The 18,118-nt window shown below is 42.1% G+C and overlaps 2 protein-coding genes and 1 long non-coding RNA gene across 5 annotated transcripts; 2 read left to right on the top strand and 1 right to left on the bottom strand.

The window, feature by feature from the left end:
* Nucleotides 1-2,567: 2,567 nt before the first annotated feature.
* On the top strand, nt 2,568-3,776 carry LOC112846286 (uncharacterized). Its single transcript, XR_003219185.1, has 4 exons — nt 2,568-2,675; nt 2,949-3,017; nt 3,177-3,206; nt 3,290-3,776. It is a non-coding gene; the product is annotated as an uncharacterized LOC112846286 (long non-coding RNA).
* A 2,661-nt stretch (nt 3,777-6,437) lies between these two features.
* On the top strand, nt 6,438-11,376 carry LOC109202375 (protein FAM111A-like). The gene is made up of 3 exons (XM_019359522.2): nt 6,438-7,832; nt 8,381-8,455; nt 9,552-11,376. The coding sequence occupies exon 3, from the start codon at nt 9,606-9,608 to the stop codon at nt 11,106-11,108; it is 1,503 nt and encodes a 500-aa protein (XP_019215067.1). The 5' UTR covers nt 6,438-7,832; nt 8,381-8,455; nt 9,552-9,605; the 3' UTR covers nt 11,109-11,376.
* Nucleotides 11,377-13,649: 2,273 nt separating this feature from the next.
* On the bottom strand, nt 13,650-17,425 carry LOC109202374 (protein FAM111A-like). 3 transcript variants are annotated; one of them, XM_019359520.2, is made up of 3 exons: nt 17,378-17,425; nt 16,753-16,827; nt 13,650-15,655 (listed from the first exon to the last, which is right to left on the bottom strand). In XM_019359520.2, exon 3 carries the CDS (start codon nt 15,599-15,601, stop codon nt 14,099-14,101), a length of 1,503 nt encoding a protein of 500 aa, XP_019215065.1. In that variant the 5' UTR covers nt 15,602-15,655; nt 16,753-16,827; nt 17,378-17,425; the 3' UTR covers nt 13,650-14,098. The 3 variants fall into 3 exon arrangements, with proteins under 3 accessions (XP_019215065.1, XP_019215066.1, XP_025761511.1); XM_019359521.2 differs by lacking the exon at nt 17,378-17,425 and adding an exon at nt 16,983-17,040; XM_025905726.1 differs by lacking the exon at nt 17,378-17,425 and having other exon boundaries at nt 16,753-17,037.
* Nucleotides 17,426-18,118: the final 693 nt, after the last annotated feature.

Genomic DNA, 18,118 nt, shown 5'->3' with positions numbered 1-18,118 from the left:
GCTACACACAGCCGGGAATGTGGGAAACTGTGATGCAGGACAGACACAGACACTAAATCCACACTGTGAAATCTAATTAGCTCCCAGAACTAATAAAATATAATAAACTTGTTGCCTCAAACAAACAGAGTAAAGCTTAAGATGACTATATTAGGACAACTTATTCATTAAGTGTACAGTTCTAAGAATAACTTGATGACTGTGTAACACTGATTGTTCACCCACTGACAAACATGTCAAGTTCTGCTACATTAAACAACTTGCAGTAACTTATATTAATATAACACTGAATGCAAATGTGATTCAAAGAGAATAATTAACAACACTTCTTGTAATGGTGTTTAAATCAGCCCAACTTTTATTTTGAAATCTAAAACAAAGCCAACATCCTGGACACTGTTGTGCTGAACAACAACAGTTATACTGTCATCATTGTTATAATCTTACAATGAAACAACGTCTCAGATTTAATTATTCTTATTATTAGTTTATTAAGTTTGTTTGTAGTTACATTACTTCTATAATCAAAATAAAATGTATTTATTGTTCAGTCTCCAGATCAAACAACACATTTGTTTTACATTCAAACACAGGAGCTGGAATGTTGTAATATTTTAAGGATGCTTGTTTCCAGTCCAGGCATCACTGCCTGAATGACAGTCATGGATCGAGCTGATCCAAATGTAAGTGCAGCAGAAAGTCTTTAACTTCCCTTCAGTACAGTGGATGTGGGCTGGAGATGCAATGACCTTTGACCAGCAGGTCACTGACCAACCGTCTGTGATGGAGGACTGACATAAAGCCTGGTTTATTTATTTTTCTCAGTGCCGTATAACCACCAGAAAGGATGGTTCCTACTATACATGTTCTGCTCAGGTGTCCCTACGATGTCCCAAAGACAAGGATAGGTGTGTGTGTGTGTGTGTAAACCAGGTATATTAATCTAAAGTTTAAAGAGGTCGTGTCAGAGACGATGTCTTGAAGCAAAAGTCCAGAGGATCAAACATAAACACACAGATACAGATATGTAGATGCAACATAGAAGTAAACACATATGTAAGACTGTTCATGTGCATAATGCTCCATTTTAACATAATACAATGTGATGCATGTTCAAAGGGAGATAAATAAAAAGAGAAAGAACTTGAATTTCCTCTTTTCTGTTTCACACACTGACTGTGTCTCAGTTATACTGGTAACACATCTCAACCACAGTTTCCACTCTCCTGTGCTTTTGCACGTTTCTGCTCTGTGAGTAAACTGAGCTCCAGCTTGTGCTGCCAGGATTTTAACCCTGGCTGACTCAGAGCCTCACACACATGTGGAGGAGCTCACTGATGAGCTGGGAACCATATTTAGCTGTGATTATGTCGACTGTGGAGAAACTGCTTTAGTGTGTGGAGCCAAACATGGTGACGATGCTCAGAGTCAAAGCTGAGAAACTCGTCTCAGTGGTGGAAGGTCACCTCTTACAAGCTTCAGGTCCACGTTAGTCACATCAGCTGACTGCAGGTTGGAAAATCTGATTTGGTTTGTTTGGATCCGTGTGTGACAGGGTCTGAGTCCAGACTGTGGTCTGCCTGTTTGTGACCTCTGACCTTCAGTGACCTCTGACCTTTAGTGACCTCTGTCCTCCTGTTGCAGGTGTGTTTGTGCTGCTGCTGCTGTCTGCACCGACTGTTTCTGCAGGTGAGTTGATGAAGTGAAAACAATCAGTGAGACTCCAACAAGAACACAAATACACTTACTCTGTGTGTGTGTGTGTGTGTTTGTGTGTGTGTGTGTGTGTGTGTGTGTCCTCCAGTGTCTCTGTCTGTCAGTCCAAACCTTCAGCAGTTCTTCAGAGGATCTTCAGTGTATCTGAGTTGTGTTGATGATGGACAGACAGCTGATGGATGGACAGTGAAGAGGACCAGAGGAGGACTCACTGAGGACTGTGGAGCAGCTGGTTCAGGGTTCTGGATGAAGTTTGGTTCCTCGTGTTTTGTGGATCTTTCTGCTCCCAGTGAAACCTTCTGGTGTGAGGACTCCTCTGGACAGCAGAGTGACAGAGTCTCCTTCAGTGTCCAATCAGACACTACAGGTGAGATGTTCCAGCTGTGTCTCTGTCTCTGTGTGACTCTGCTCTCATTAACTCTGTTTGTCTCTGATGGTCAGATAAAGCTGTCATCCTGGAGATTCCTGCACTTCCTGTGAGGACAGGAAGTGATGTCATTCTGCGCTGCAGACAGAGGAATGGTGCCACAGTCGAAGCTTATTTCTTCATCAAAGGAAGTTTTGATGGTCCTAAACCAGAGCACAACATCACTAACACGCAGGCTGATGAAGGTCTCTACTGGTGTACTACTGATCAGGGTGGAAAGTCTCCTAATAGCTCTCTGAGGGTCAGAGGTCAGAACACTGACATCACTTCCTGTTTAAAAGCTGATGTAACATTGTGACCTGATAATAAACTGACTGAACCAACTTCATCATCTCTCCTGCAGATCCTCCCCAAATCATCCATCCTCCTCCTCCTCACTGTCCTTCTCCAAGCACCTCCACAAACTTTGCCCCTCCTGTAGAAACTCCTCCTCCTCCCTCTCTCCTGGTCCCAGTTGTAGCAGGTCTGGTCTCTGTGGTTCTCCTGGTTCTGGTTCTGGGTGGAGTTCGGTTCCTCTGCAGTAAACTAAAAGGTGATAAACCTGCACAGAAGTAAAAGTCTTGTTCCTTTATCGCTTTAAAAGCTGCTACAGGATGAGTTGGAACAATAATGTTTGTGCGTTTGAACACAGAGGAGTTGTGTTTACACATCACACATTCAGCTGGTCCCAGGTTTCCTTCCACTCATGTGTCTGCAGGAACAACAAGTTCACAGCACTTCCTACTGTCTAACAAACACCATCACGCTGTCAGCACGAACCATCACATGGGTTTGATGTGCTCCATTACTCCTCTGTGTGATGTAGGAGGTCGAGGAGCAGACCTGTGGAGCTGTGGAGGTGACGGCTGTCTGAGACGGAGCGTCTGCCTCTGCTGTGAGTCTCCTTCATGTTTCTCCACATGTATTATCTGTGTTTCCACCACTGGAGGGCGCTGTGGGTTATTGATGTGTGGGAACAGTAACCAATCACTGCAGTCTGAATGCTTCTCTTTGGTCATGTGACCATTTGATCTCTGATCAGTGTGTTCTTCAGTTTCAGGCCTGTTTCTGCTGACTGCTGCAGGTGAGCTGATGCTCCTACACCTGTCTGTCCTCATCATGACCTCTGACCTTTGCTGACCTTTAGTGACCTCTGTCCTGTTGCAGGTGTGTGTGTGCTGCTGCTGTCTGCTCTGGCTGTTTCTGCAGGTGAGTTGACGGTAACATGAACTCTGAGGTGATGTAGGTGCTCTGTGGTCGCTGCTCCATCATCATGTCTAACAATCCTCGGTCAGCCTCTTCTTCTTCTTCTCTCCTTTATCTGACTGACTGTTTACAGCTGATAAATAAAGTTTCAGCTTCTCTGTTCAGGTTTCCATGCTAACATTAAGAGCTGCTGTTTTTAATGTTAATGTTTCACTGCTGTTGGAACGACTTTTAAACTTAAACTTTGTGACTGTAGGAACTCCTTGACACCACTTCATTCTGAACTTCTAAGAGACCATTTTAGAAAAAAACGATGTGTGTTTATGGCACAAAGCTGGACTGCTCCTTTGTTCAGGGTCTGACTGGGGTGTTGGTTCTGATTCTGAACAAATTTAAAGGCTCCATCAGCTTCTGGAGTCATAGCCACTCTTCTTTTTCTTGAGCTTGGACTTTTTCCAGCAGTTTGTGGGATCTTCAAGAGTCACAGGCTGTAAATTTGTCCATGATGACGAGTCATGTGATTCTAGCAGCAGGGTCTGAAAGTGCAGCATGAGGTTCTGAGACCAGCTACAAGCACGAAAAACAAGCACAAAGAAAACTGCAGACTAAATCAGACTCAGGGTTAGCTAACACGTCTAAGGAGGCTGGAAGGAAACTTCGTGTCTGCAGGAGGACACTTCCACCTCCTGAGGGTGGAAGAAAAAAGGAGACTTCTGAAAGTTTGGTGAAGACGGTTTAGCTCAGATCCTCCAACATGACTGAGCATCACTCAACATCCTCAGAGCACAGACGACTATAAATCAGACAAAACAGGCTACCCTGACCTCCTCTGTGTCCTCCTCTTTCAGCTCCTCTTCCCTGTGAGTCTGTGCTCAGACTCTTCTGCCATCTAGTGGTCTTCTGTCCGTACTGCATCTCCACTGGTCTGCTGCTGTACATCTTTTGGAGCAGGAAGACACAGAACAAACCGGCCGTCTCCATGGAGATGAGCCAGCGTGATGAAGGAGGTCAGGGACTGGCTGAAGATGGTGATGATGTCACTGCTGATGTCACCACTGAGCATGCCTTCTGAGCTGCAGAGTGACCAGCATCTTTGCATTTCTGTATCTTGATTTTTCTTTTGCTGTATTGGAGAAAAGTTCTAGTGTTTACTGTCAGTGTGGATTAATTAGGTTTGAGTTTATCGCTGTTTAAGTTTAAGTCTGTCCTCTGTGCATGTCTCCTCTGTCTGTATTGTGCCTCCTGTACATTCTCTCCAGTCCATCATGTGTGTCTCCTCTCGTTGTCTTCAAAGTCTATCTAGTTCTTCCCTCCAGTCTCCTGTGTCATGTTGTGTGAATTAGTGAATTAGTGTTTCCTGTTTTACTTTGACAGTGTCACGTCCTGTGTTCAGTGTGTAAAGTTTTGCTTTCTGTGTCGTCAGGTCCACTCTCCCTAAATACCCTTGTGTGCTTATGTTGTGTCTGTTTTCCTCTGTCAGGTTGTCTGTATTTCCACTGTGTCTCTCACGTCATGGTCCAGTTTTCCTTGTTTTTTGCTTTATTTTCCCCACTTTAGTCAGTCAGTCCAGTCTGAGTTTTACATTTTATGTATGTCAACATTCGAGCCTTAATAAATGACTGTCTTTCTGTTCAACCTCACTCTCGTCTCAGTTGTCTACAGTTGGCTCCTCCTCCTCTCTCCACATATTCTGTCATTGCAGATTGTGACACTGTGAAGCTCTGATGTGTTTTTATCAGTCAGTAAGTTTATTTTAGCATATGAGGTGAAAAACTAACTTCATCATCTTTAAATCTGTTACTGAGGTCTGGACGATGAACATAAACCTGTAAACTCTCCCACTGATACTTCAGGATATTCTCTTACCCAATAGCATGGTCACTGCTTAATAAACACAGCAAAAAACATAGGTATACAGCTTGTGTCTCAATTTGATTGATGACCCTAGCCTTGACCTTTTGACCCCTCCCCTCCCCCACCGGAAGTGTGTAATTTGATCCCTAAGCATGACGAATTGCATCAGCGGCTTGTGTCAAAATTTGATTGATGACCCCTCCCTCCCCCACTGGAAGTGTGTAATTTGATCCCTAAGCATGACGAATTGCATCAGCGGCTTGTGTCAAAATCTGATTGATGACCCCTCCCCTCCCCCACAGTAAGTGTGTAATATGATCCATAATCGCACCACCTGTTGTGAGAAAAAAATAAAAAAAGTTTTTAGAGGGAGGGTGGAGAATAAAAACAGAGAGGGCGGCGCACTATGCGCAGACGCAAGATGGATCCTTTCATTCTGCAGCCCTGTGTTCCTCTGTACTTGGACGGGGAAGAGATCTGCTCTGCGGAGGCCGTAAGCATGGGAGGCAGCAGCGGCGAGTGGTCTTCGTCGATTATCAGCGACACCCCCGTCACCGTCTACAGTAACAGATCGGAAGCAGCCGATGCTCCGCGGAAAGAAGGGAGAAATAAGGAGGTCTTTATGTTTCGCAGCCAGATACCGGCTCCGAGGAGCTTGCGGGGAGAATGGACTCTGCCTATTGAGGGCTGTGGAAAGTGGGGCTACATCTCCGAGTATGACGTATTCAAATACAGCATATTTACTATTGAAGGCCTCGATTTCGACCTTTTGACCCTACCAGAAATACTCCGGAAGTGTCTAGTCATTTTCAGACCTGTTGCTTCATGTTCCATAAGCATGAGGGGAGGGGTACGGTTGCTGAGGAGATCAGAGAGGGAGGGTTCCCAAAGCATAGGGGTGAAGCAGCTGCTGAGTCAGTGCTGTATAGAGAGACAGAGCGGCAGTTAATTTTCCACAAACTCATAGTTTGAATTCTGTTTCAGTATTATGACAATTTTCTCTGTATTTCTTTTTACAATAGCGGATGTATTTTACTTTCTTAAGATGCACCGTCGCTTGTAATGAAAAAAGAGTGACTTCCTATTGGCTGTAGAGAACCATTTCTTTCAATAGTATTTTACTTTCTTATATTACAGACGCAATAAAGAACCTTTAAGATTATCTGCCTAGCAACAAATTGCATTTTTATAGAGTGGGGTGGAGGCAGGCGCTTGTAATGAAAAGAAGAACTTTCTACCTACAGACCACCCACCTCGTATGTGTAAACCTTAGAGGAAAAAAAGCGCTGCGCACATATTCAGAAATCGGCCTTACTTAAACAATTAAAACACCAGGTATTTTGGTTTTGTGCAGCCACTCCTTCTCAGACCAAAGTAAAGAGTTTTTCTTCATTTTTTGAGCTACTTTTACAACGGGTTTTCTCAATAGACAGAAACCCTAAAAGAAAACGGTCTTGTTTTACGCATATCGAGGAGGAGTCAACAACCCCTCTAATCGTTATTAGTATTTCTTAATGCCTCCAGCCAAGCAAAGAATTTCATATTGGCCTCAACTCATTGTACGTGTAAAATAACCCTTAGTGAAAAAAAGCACAGCGCACATATTGAGAACTTGAATAAGTTCCATCGGTTCATTACCTCCGAGAGATCGGGATGCTTCCTCCGTCTCGTACCATAAACGTATGAGAAGAAAACCCCCAGAGAATTTATTATTTTGGTAAGAGAGAGAGAGAGAGAGAGAGAGAGCGAATCGAACAAACTTTTCTACAACACGATATACCACTCCGGGTCAGGAGGGGCGATATAGCACGGACCGGTCGGATGACTACGCCGGATGGAAGCATAACCGGAAGCGTGGCAGGGAGTTTCCCTTTGACCTTCATCCTGCTTCATGATCAGCCGTTCAAACTTTCCCCAATATTGTAACAACAAAGTTAGTTTTTTAAGATCAGACAGATCACAAAACATTCCTCACACACAGTCACTGAATTACCATCTGTGGCACAAATAAGCTTCAGGGACTGACTTGTTTTTTAGAACCGACCTTTGACACTTGGATGTTGGCTTAATTTTTACACAAAGAGAAATTTGACCCTAATAAAAAAAAACATGGTGAATACTTACCTCAACTTTGATGGGGTTTTTTCACAGCTATTTATTTAGAAAAAAGTAAAACAAGGACACAATTAATGCACATTGCAGAGTACATGAATGGGAATTCCTCCTCTCTATACTTACACTGCTCCCTAACAAATGCCGAGTCATCATCTCCATATTGTGTGTCCCACTTTTCGAGTTTCATTGAACTGTGCACAAGATGTAAAACAATGTATTAGTTTTTTAAGTCCCCGGTCTAACAAGATGCCATTCATTTAGGAGACTAATCATTTTTTGATTTTAAATTGTGCTAACGCAGTAACATTAAAAATAAAACATATTAGAACTCTTTTTTTTTTTTGTTGGACACAAGAACAACTCGAGCATCTTTTTTTTCGGGAGCCGAACTAGGGCTTACATGTTTGCCGTGCCCCTGGGGACCAGTGCGAGGTTGTGTGGCGTGGAGGGTCCAGACACTCCCACAGCACAGACTTTGCTATCCGCACAGAGCTTTTCTGGTGTGTCTCATGCAAAAGAGACAATACAGCTCACGGTAAGCCTGTCCTTTATAAATATCTCTTTGATTATTCAAACAGTGTTTAAATTGTGACTCCAAAAACATTTTATCTATGTTAAAATATACAGATGTATATATTTCAAGTTTTTAGCTTAAACAGACTCTTGAGCAAAATCTGTAGTGACATAATCAGTGTGCAGCCTAATGTACATCGTTTAAGTGTATGTTAATCGGTACATGAAGCGTACCTCTGAAAACAGTCCATCATTTGTGAATTTACTGATTTGTTTTTAACCGCAGTTTTCACAAACTGCGGATGATGAAATTATTGCAGAAAATGTCTTTAAACTATCGCCATTCCTACTTATTGAGCTACTTCTTTACTATGTGAATAAACAATTTGAACGAGAAAGGATTTAAAGACACAAAAGTAAAAATTTGTAATGAAATTTATGTGACCGTTCTTCCGAAATCCGACAGAGAGTGAAAATCCAAGAGCAGCTGCAAGCCTCTGCATTAATGATCTTTCTGTTTCTCTCCTTGTGTGTGTGTGTGTGTGTGTGTGTGTGTGTGTGTGCTCACAGAGCGGAGGTCACGGCAAGAGTTCCCCGAGTTGACACGTATGAACCATAAAGTCAGTTTGGACTGAGGAGCAGTCGGTAAACTACATTCAGTGTAGACAAAATTACTTTTTTATCCGATGCATGCACAAGAAATCAAATCTCTGTATCACATTTTCATTAAAGCCTTATTATTTTATGGGGACAAATTACCGTAGATCATTAATAGGGAAGAAAAAAGGAGGATCACATCAGCAATGGGAGACAGAAGTCTTGATACGTGCTTATAACTTAAAACACACAAAAAAAACCCAGTTACAGCCGGTAAGATTTATGGTATAAACCAGACTTTCACAGTCTGCATCTTTACAGGGTTTTTTCTGCTTTTGTTCACTCCTAGTGTGATTAACAAACATCAACCCACAGAGCCCACTAACTATTAGCCGCTTTTACCCCCCTAAACAGTCAGTTGACTGAGAGAAATGCAATCCATTATTGTGAACGCTGAAGGAGATGCGCTCCATAGTCAAACTTATATTTCCTTAACTTACATCCTATGTTCTGTTTAATCCCTTTGATGGAAAATTGGTTAAACCGTTGCTCAACTTATGTCTGAATGACGGCAGATAATTCTGATGAAACTGACCCGTAAGCACTTTGCAGCTGAGTCGAGGGCTCGTGGAAATAAGGTCAAGGAGGTGTCCGGCGTGAGTGCGGCCTGACATTCCATTTGGGACAGCTGCCAGACACATTAGTGCAACTGTGAGCAGCAACTCCTGTATACTGAACATAAGAAAAGTAATGTGTAGTGCTTCCTTTTTTTTTTTTCTTTTTTTTTTTTAAAAAGCCAAGATTCCAGGGCTCATGCTTATATAGTTTTCTTTTATCCGAAAAACAGGTTAGTTTATCCGGTTTGAGGAGTTGGTTCCCTGGTCCAGATATTTGGGACGGTTCAAATGCCGAGTCTCCAAATGCAAACAAAAGGATATTTTCCACGTTATTTCTTAAATGTGCATAAATGGGATGTCCGATAAAAGTAATAAACGATAAATGTAAATCAGTTTTTTAACTGTGCAGACCCACTCCAGTGAAAGCGATAAAAAAACGTTCATGACTTTAAAGAGATTATGAACAAAATGCAATACATTTTGGTTTTTGCTACATTAACAACTTTTCCAACTCTGATTCTCTGCAGGACCAACACGGACATCAGTTCAGACTGAAATCCAGTTCAGAGGGCACACGCAACATGTTCAAGCTTGCACGGAGGCCTTGCAGTAAAAATAAGAAGATGGTTAAGGCGAGAGATTGCTATTCTGTCTTTTACATCGGTACAAAGGGAGGACTAAATGCCAAAAAAGAGAAAAGTTTTTTAAAAAATGACGCTTTAAAACAGTTCGAGTATCTTTGTGTTTACGGGGAGAAGGGAATAACTGCGGCCGAGGCTCTGAAAAGAGACGGTCGCTTCACCGATGACCTGGGCTACTTTGAGCTGGTTAACATCGACGACGAACGTAAGACTGAGTGCACGGACATAATCGATTGTCTGGACAATAAGAAATTCCAGATATGTTTTCCACAGGGAGCAGATACGGATGTATCCATCCCAGAGCAGCAGAAACCTCCACACGCATCAAATAATGCAAAGCGCAGCGGTGGAATGACATCGGTCTTAGATGTAGCACGGCAGAATGGATTGAGTCTAAAAACGGCAATCAAAGAAACGGGCAGCAGCATTGACCGTAAGGAGGTTTACGATCTACTTTGTCAGCAGTATCCGCGTCTGAAAGGATGGCAGGAGAGTAGATTCCCCAAAAATTCTTTTCAGGAAGCACTGAAGTACAGGAAGGAGAGCTTTGGAAAGAGCCGGCAGCCTTTTACTGAAATTCGCAGCGTTATGTTGCTGCTCGAATTGAGCGAGTCAGTTTGTCTCATATCCGGTTCCTTCATAAAGCAAGGCACAGGCTTTGTGCTATTTGACAACTTTGTCTTGACCAACGCCCGCTTATTCGACTACTGGGTTAAATCAAACACACCTAACTGGCGTGAATTTGTAAACGTTACCGTGGTCTTTAACTTTGAAGACCAAGAGTCAGACAGGAACAACCTCAGCGCTAAGGTGTTCATCGGCGACGATAAGTTAGATTATGTCATACTTAAGCTAGAAACAGAGAAAGTACCGCCGGGGCTCCTTAAGAGATTTGGGCCTGTACCTTCAGACGGCGAGGCCTGTGTCGTCGGACACCCGGGAGGAGGAGTGAAAAAAATGAGTCCTACGTGGGTCGTGGAGAAAGAGAGGGGAGAGCATGCTGAGAATAATGACAATTTAGAAGACTGCGAGGAATTTTGCAGTCTTTGTGAAATGAATCAGCAGATCAAAAACGACCCGTATGAAAATATCTACGTCACCTACAACACTCTCATGTACCACGGCTCTTCCGGCTCCCCGGTTTTCGATGCCGACGGACGAGTGTTTGGTTTGCACAGCGGCGGGTTTTTCTATGGGTTTCCGAACCTTAGCGAGAGTGTGATTGAGTACGCCTTTCCTCTGCTCACTATATTTGAAAACTTTGTGGCTAATCTGAAGAAAGATGGGTATGGGGAGGTGTTGGAAAGAGTTGAGGAGGAAGCGAAGGGAAATCCTCACCTAGAAAACATTATAGCCTCTGTTGTGGGGTCAAAGCAAGGCAAACCTGGCGCGATGTTGCAGGAAGTTGAGAGTAAAACAGATTCTGAGGAGATGGCTGTGTAGAGACAGAATGATCGCAGTAGTTTGCCTGTTTTGTACAGATGACCTCTTATTTTACAAATTCTTAGTTTTCACTCGTTATCATTACGACAAAGGGTATGGGGCTCTTGACAACCATTTTCACAGTTTTTGGAAAAAGCAAGGACAATTTGTGTTTCCTTTTTTATTTTATCGTAGTTTTGTTTTTAGTTTTGACAGACATTTAACATAAACTTGTTTCTTTTATGAGCCTTTAAGATTAGTTGAGTGACCGCATGATTTTACATTGCTCAACTAGTGTAATGAAATCATTTTTTTCTACTTTTTGTGTGTGTGTATGTGACCTCACTGTAGATGCTGAAGACGTTGTAATTCTTGTTATGTATGTATTCAAGTAAAGTTTGGGATTTATTAAAGGCTGTTTGGATACAGCTTCTGTTTTGAGGCTGCGAGGTTTTTTATTTATTTCACATCCCCCCAAAAACACTAGTGCGTTGTCTTTATTGTATTATTTTTAATTCCCAGTCAATCAATTAATTAATAAAAATGCCCTGGTTTCCATTGCACCCCCCTAAAATTCCAAATACCTGGGTTTAATTATGAGCTGCTGTTTCCACGGAGAGATGCCGTGGCCAACTCTACGGTTTTTGAAAATCGCTGCCACTCCCACCCGCTCTCTAAGATCAACCCACTTCCAGATCACACCCCCTTCTGTTATTTTAAAAAGAAGACTGCCGTCTCATTCCTTCAAAACCATTTTTAGCTCAAAAGCAGAGAGAAGGATGGACTCTGCACCCCTGCGCCACACCGAGGAGGAGGGAAGTTCTGCGGCTGAGGGCACAATAGTACCCGACACCCCCGACTACTACAGACCCCCGGAGGAGCAGCGACATGCCGACGAGCTGGACGGCTGGGCGTCTTCTTTATTCATTGACGCCGTGAAAACGGCGGTGTATCATCTGGTCAACTTGGTAATCAACAAGTACCTCACTGACGAATGCAACGGCTGTAAATCCGATCACCCCAGCCAGAAACAGCACGAGTGTCTGCAAGTCTTGGAGGATGATTTTTACTCCGACAACTATTACACCATCAGAAAAAGACTCCTCTCCCCTCGTTTCATTCCATCCATTCAACGTCTGCTGATTGCTCACAACATCAAAATGGACGACGTCAAAGTCCGCATGGTGGCGGAAACTCTCTTGCACGAGCTGAAATCGGAAAGGAAAGTCTTTGACGCCATCGCTGAGGCATACACCAATCTGGTAGGGTTGGACATGGTGAAAATCGGACAGCTGCGGTTGGTTGCAGAGTGTTACAGAGGTGGCTGCTAATGTTTTCTCTGAAAGACTGATTAAAAAAAGAGAAAAAAACATGTATCCTGACACGGCCACCCTTCCAAGGCCCTGAGAAATTACCCGAATCACTATGGGATGAGGACTTACCCTATGTACCCACCTAATCGGTGATAAAATGCGAAGTTACAATTCTTTTCTGTAAAAAAAGTTTTTTTTATTTTTGTAAATAAATAAATGTTGTGATGTTGTGCGATGGGATTGTGTGCCTCAATTTTAGTTATAATGTGCCAAATCACTACAACAGACGGCTCAAGACAATACCGTCCAGAGTAAGGATCTTGTTAGACAGTGTTTCTAAGATTTTTACGCCCCGTTACAATAACCTCAGTTTAACCAATAAAAGTGGGTATCATTTGCATAGCGGTGAAAAGCCTTTAATAAATCCCAAACCTCACTTGAATACATACGTAACAAGCGTTAAGAATTACCTAGTTTGCATTTTTATTAATTAATTGATTGACTGGGAATTAAAAATAATACAATAAAGACAACGCACTAGTTCTCATGAATTCTGTATTAGGTTATTTTCATGTAGGATTAAATTGACAGCTTGTAAAGGTGAAGCGACAAGGTCCATCCTACCTGTGTCAGAAAAGAGCCAAAGTTAGAGCTACTTACATTTAATCATTTGTCGGTAACCTATGTGAAAAGAGAATTTGTAAAAGTAGTCACCTGTCCCGGTTGCTTCTTGCAGGATGTGGAAGCGGCTCAATCACCTGCTTAAGAGCTCCTGGAGCAGACCAGTGTGCCGGGTTAGGGGAGTATGGTTAGATAGTAACGGTTGAAGCATATGTTATTGATTTGTTTATAGTACGTATTTTGGAAATATGTATATGTTTGTTACGTGCTCTAATGTTATTGTACGTTAATGCTTTCATTTTGATTAGTTAACACCCATACTCGGGCTAGTCCGGATGCTCACCCGAATAGGTAGAGTATAAAAGGAAGCCATTTTGGGGGTTTTTTAGTGGGTTGTGCTGTTAATACGTGCCTTCTTTAATAAAGTGCCAGTCTCGCGTCATATTATTGGAAGGAACCTATGACCACCGGTCAAAACTGACAGGTTGTGATCTCGGTGAAGAGGTAGATACGCAGAGACAACATGAGTATGAGAGGGCGTGGCTTGAAGAAATGAGACTGGGTATAATACTTCAGAACATAAAAATACAATGCAAGAACAACTTTAAAAATGGTGTTTTTGGGGGGATGTGAAATAAATAAAAAACCTCGCAGCCTCAAAACAGAAGCTGTATCCAAACAGCCTTTAATAAATCCCAAACTTTACTTGAATACATACATAACAAGAATTACAACGTCTTCAGCATCTACAGTGAGGTCGCATACACACACACAAAAAGTAGAAAAAAATGATTTCATTACACTAGTTGAGCAATGTAAAATCATGCGGTCACTCAACTAATCTTAAAGGCTCATAAAAGAAACAAGTTTATGTTAAATGTCTGTCAAAACTAAAAACAAAACTACGATAAAATAAAAAAAGGAAACACAAATTGTCCTTGCTTTTTCCAAAAACTGTGAAAATGGTTGTCAAGAGCCCCATACCCTTTGTCGTAATGATAACGAGTGAAAACTAAGAATTTGTAAAATAAGAGGTCATCTGTACAAAACAGGCAAACTACTGCGATCATTCTGTCTCTACACAGCCATCTCCTCAGAATCTGTTTTACTCTCAACTTCCTGCAACATCGCGCCAGGTTTGCCTTGCTTTGACCCCACAACAGAGGCTATAATGTTTTCTAGGTGAGGATTTCCCTTCGCTTCCTCCTCAACTCTTTCCAACACCTCCCCATACCCATCTTTCTTCAGATTAGCCACAAAGTTTTCAAATATAGTGAGCAGAGGAAAGGCGTACTCAATCACACTCTCGCTAAGGTTCGGAAACCCATAGAAAAACCCGCCGCTGTGCAAACCAAACACTCGTCCGTCGGCATCGAAAACCGGGGAGCCGGAAGAGCCGTGGTACATGAGAGTGTTGTAGGTGACGTAGATATTTTCATACGGGTCGTTTTTGATCTGCTGATTCATTTCACAAAGACTGCAAAATTCCTCGCAGTCTTCTAAATTGTCATTATTCTCAGCATGCTCTCCCCTCTCTTTCTCCACGACCCACGTAGGACTCATTTTTTTCACTCCTCCTCCCGGGTGTCCGACGACACAGGCCTCGCCGTCTGAAGGTACAGGCCCAAATCTCTTAAGGAGCCCCGGCGGTACTTTCTCTGTTTCTAGCTTAAGTATGACATAATCTAACTTATCGTCGCCGATGAACACCTTAGCGCTGAGGTTGTTCCTGTCTGACTCTTGGTCTTCAAAGTTAAAGACCACGGTAACGTTTACAAATTCACGCCAGTTAGGTGTGTTTGATTTAACCCAGTAGTCGAATAAGCGGGCGTTGGTCAAGACAAAGTTGTCAAATAGCACAAAGCCTGTGCCTTGCTTTATGAAGGAACCGGATATGAGACAAACTGACTCGCTCAATTCGAGCAGCAACATAACGCTGCGAATTTCAGTAAAAGGCTGCCGGCTCTTTCCAAAGCTCTCCTTCCTGTACTTCAGTGCTTCCTGAAAAGAATTTTTGGGGAATCTACTCTCCTGCCATCCTTTCAGACGCGGATACTGCTGACAAAGTAGATCGTAAACCTCCTTACGGTCAATGCTGCTGCCCGTTTCTTTGATTGCCGTTTTTAGACTCAATCCATTCTGCCGTGCTACATCTAAGACCGATGTCATTCCACCGCTGCGCTTTGCATTATTTGATGCGTGTGGAGGTTTCTGCTGCTCTGGGATGGATACATCCGTATCTGCTCCCTGTGGAAAACATATCTGGAATTTCTTATTGTCCAGACAATCGATTATGTCCGTGCACTCAGTCTTACGTTCGTCGTCGATGTTAACCAGCTCAAAGTAGCCCAGGTCATCGGTGAAGCGACCGTCTCTTTTCAGAGCCTCGGCCGCAGTTATTCCCTTCTCCCCGTAAACACAAAGATACTCGAACTGTTTTAAAGCGTCATTTTTTAAAAAACTTTTCTCTTTTTTGGCATTTAGTCCTCCCTTTGTACCGATGTAAAAGACAGAATAGCAATCTCTCGCCTTAACCATCTTCTTATTTTTACTGCAAGGCCTCCGTGCAAGCTTGAACATGTTGCGTGTGCCCTCTGAACTGGATTTCAGTCTGAACTGATGTCCGTGTTGGTCCTGCAGAGAATCAGAGTTGGAAAAGTTGTTAATGTAGCAAAAACCAAAATGTATTGCATTTTGTTCATAATCTCTTTAAAGTCATGAACGTTTTTTTATCGCTTTCACTGGAGTGGGTCTGCACAGTTAAAAAACTGATTTACATTTATCGTTTATTACTTTTATCGGACATCCCATTTATGCACATTTAAGAAATAACGTGGAAAATATCCTTTTGTTTGCATTTGGAGACTCGGCATTTGAACCGTCCCAAATATCTGGACCAGGGAACCAACTCCTCAAACCGGATAAACTAACCTGTTTTTCGGATAAAAGAAAACTATATAAGCATGAGCCCTGGAATCTTGGCTTTTTAAAAAAAAAAAAGAAAAAAAAAAAAGGAAGCACTACACATTACTTTTCTTATGTTCAGTATACAGGAGTTGCTGCTCACAGTTGCACTAATGTGTCTGGCAGCTGTCCCCAAATGGAATGTCAGGCCGCACTCACGCCGGACACCTCCTTGACCTTATTTCCACGAGCCCTCGACTCAGCTGCAAAGTGCTTACGGGTCAGTTTCATCAGAATTATCTGCCGTCATTCAGACATAAGTTGAGCAACGGTTTAACCAATTTTCCATCAAAGGGATTAAACAGAACATAGGATGTAAGTTAAGGAAATATAAGTTTGACTATGGAGCGCATCTCCTTCAGCGTTCACAATAATGGATTGCATTTCTCTCAGTCAACTGACTGTTTAGGGGGGTAAAAGCGGCTAATAGTTAGTGGGCTCTGTGGGTTGATGTTTGTTAATCACACTAGGAGTGAACAAAAGCAGAAAAAACCCTGTAAAGATGCAGACTGTGAAAGTCTGGTTTATACCATAAATCTTACCGGCTGTAACTGGGTTTTTTTTGTGTGTTTTAAGTTATAAGCACGTATCAAGACTTCTGTCTCCCATTGCTGATGTGATCCTCCTTTTTTCTTCCCTATTAATGATCTACGGTAATTTGTCCCCATAAAATAATAAGGCTTTAATGAAAATGTGATACAGAGATTTGATTTCTTGTGCATGCATCGGATAAAAAAGTAATTTTGTCTACACTGAATGTAGTTTACCGACTGCTCCTCAGTCCAAACTGACTTTATGGTTCATACGTGTCAACTCGGGGAACTCTTGCCGTGACCTCCGCTCTGTGAGCACACACACACACACACACACACACACACACACACAAGGAGAGAAACAGAAAGATCATTAATGCAGAGGCTTGCAGCTGCTCTTGGATTTTCACTCTCTGTCGGATTTCGGAAGAACGGTCACATAAATTTCATTACAAATTTTTTACTTTTGTGTCTTTAAATCCTTTCTCGTTCAAATTGTTTATTCACATAGTAAAGAAGTAGCTCAATAAGTAGGAATGGCGATAGTTTAAAGACATTTTCTGCAATAATTTCATCATCCGCAGTTTGTGAAAACTGCGGTTAAAAAACAAATCAGTAAATTCACAAATGATGGACTGTTTTCAGAGGTACGCTTCATGTACCGATTAACATACACTTAAACGATGTACATTAGGCTGCACACTGATTATGTCACTACAGATTTTGCTCAAGAGTCTGTTTAAGCTAAAAACTTGAAATATATACATCTGTATATTTTAACATAGATAAAATGTTTTTGGAGTCACAATTTAAACACTGTTTGAATAATCAAAGAGATATTTATAAAGGACAGGCTTACCGTGAGCTGTATTGTCTCTTTTGCATGAGACACACCAGAAAAGCTCTGTGCGGATAGCAAAGTCTGTGCTGTGGAGTGTCTGGACCCTCCACGCCACACAACCTCGCACTGGTCCCCAGGGGCACGGCAAACATGTAAGCCCTAGTTCGGCTCCCGAAAAAAAAGATGCTCGAGTTGTTCTTGTGTCCAACAAAAAAAAAAAAGAGTTCTAATATGTTTTATTTTTAATGTTACTGCGTTAGCACAATTTAAAATCAAAAAATGATTAGTCTCCTAAATGAATGGCATCTTGTTAGACCGGGGACTTAAAAAACTAATACATTGTTTTACATCTTGTGCACAGTTCAATGAAACTCGAAAAGTGGGACACACAATATGGAGATGATGACTCGGCATTTGTTAGGGAGCAGTGTAAGTATAGAGAGGAGGAATTCCCATTCATGTACTCTGCAATGTGCATTAATTGTGTCCTTGTTTTACTTTTTTCTAAATAAATAGCTGTGAAAAAACCCCATCAAAGTTGAGGTAAGTATTCACCATGTTTTTTTTTTATTAGGGTCAAATTTCTCTTTGTGTAAAAATTAAGCCAACATCCAAGTGTCAAAGGTCGGTTCTAAAAAACAAGTCAGTCCCTGAAGCTTATTTGTGCCACAGATGGTAATTCAGTGACTGTGTGTGAAGAATGTTTTGTGATCTGTCTGATCTTAAAAAACTAACTTTGTTGTTACAATATTGGGGAAA

Source organism: Oreochromis niloticus, linkage group LG3 (assembly GCF_001858045.2).
Source record: "Oreochromis niloticus isolate F11D_XX linkage group LG3, O_niloticus_UMD_NMBU, whole genome shotgun sequence".
Lineage (NCBI taxonomy): Eukaryota > Metazoa > Chordata > Actinopteri > Cichliformes > Cichlidae > Oreochromis > Oreochromis niloticus.
Note: the sequence above shows the minus strand (reverse complement) of the source record. Positions and strands in the feature narration are given on the sequence as shown.

Coding starts and splice junctions, on each gene's coding strand:
- LOC109202375 (XM_019359522.2), top strand. CDS start 9,606: ATGTTCAAGCTTGCACGGAGGCCTTGCAGTAAAAATAAGAAGATGGTT.
- LOC109202374 (XM_019359520.2), bottom strand. CDS start 15,601: ATGTTCAAGCTTGCACGGAGGCCTTGCAGTAAAAATAAGAAGATGGTT.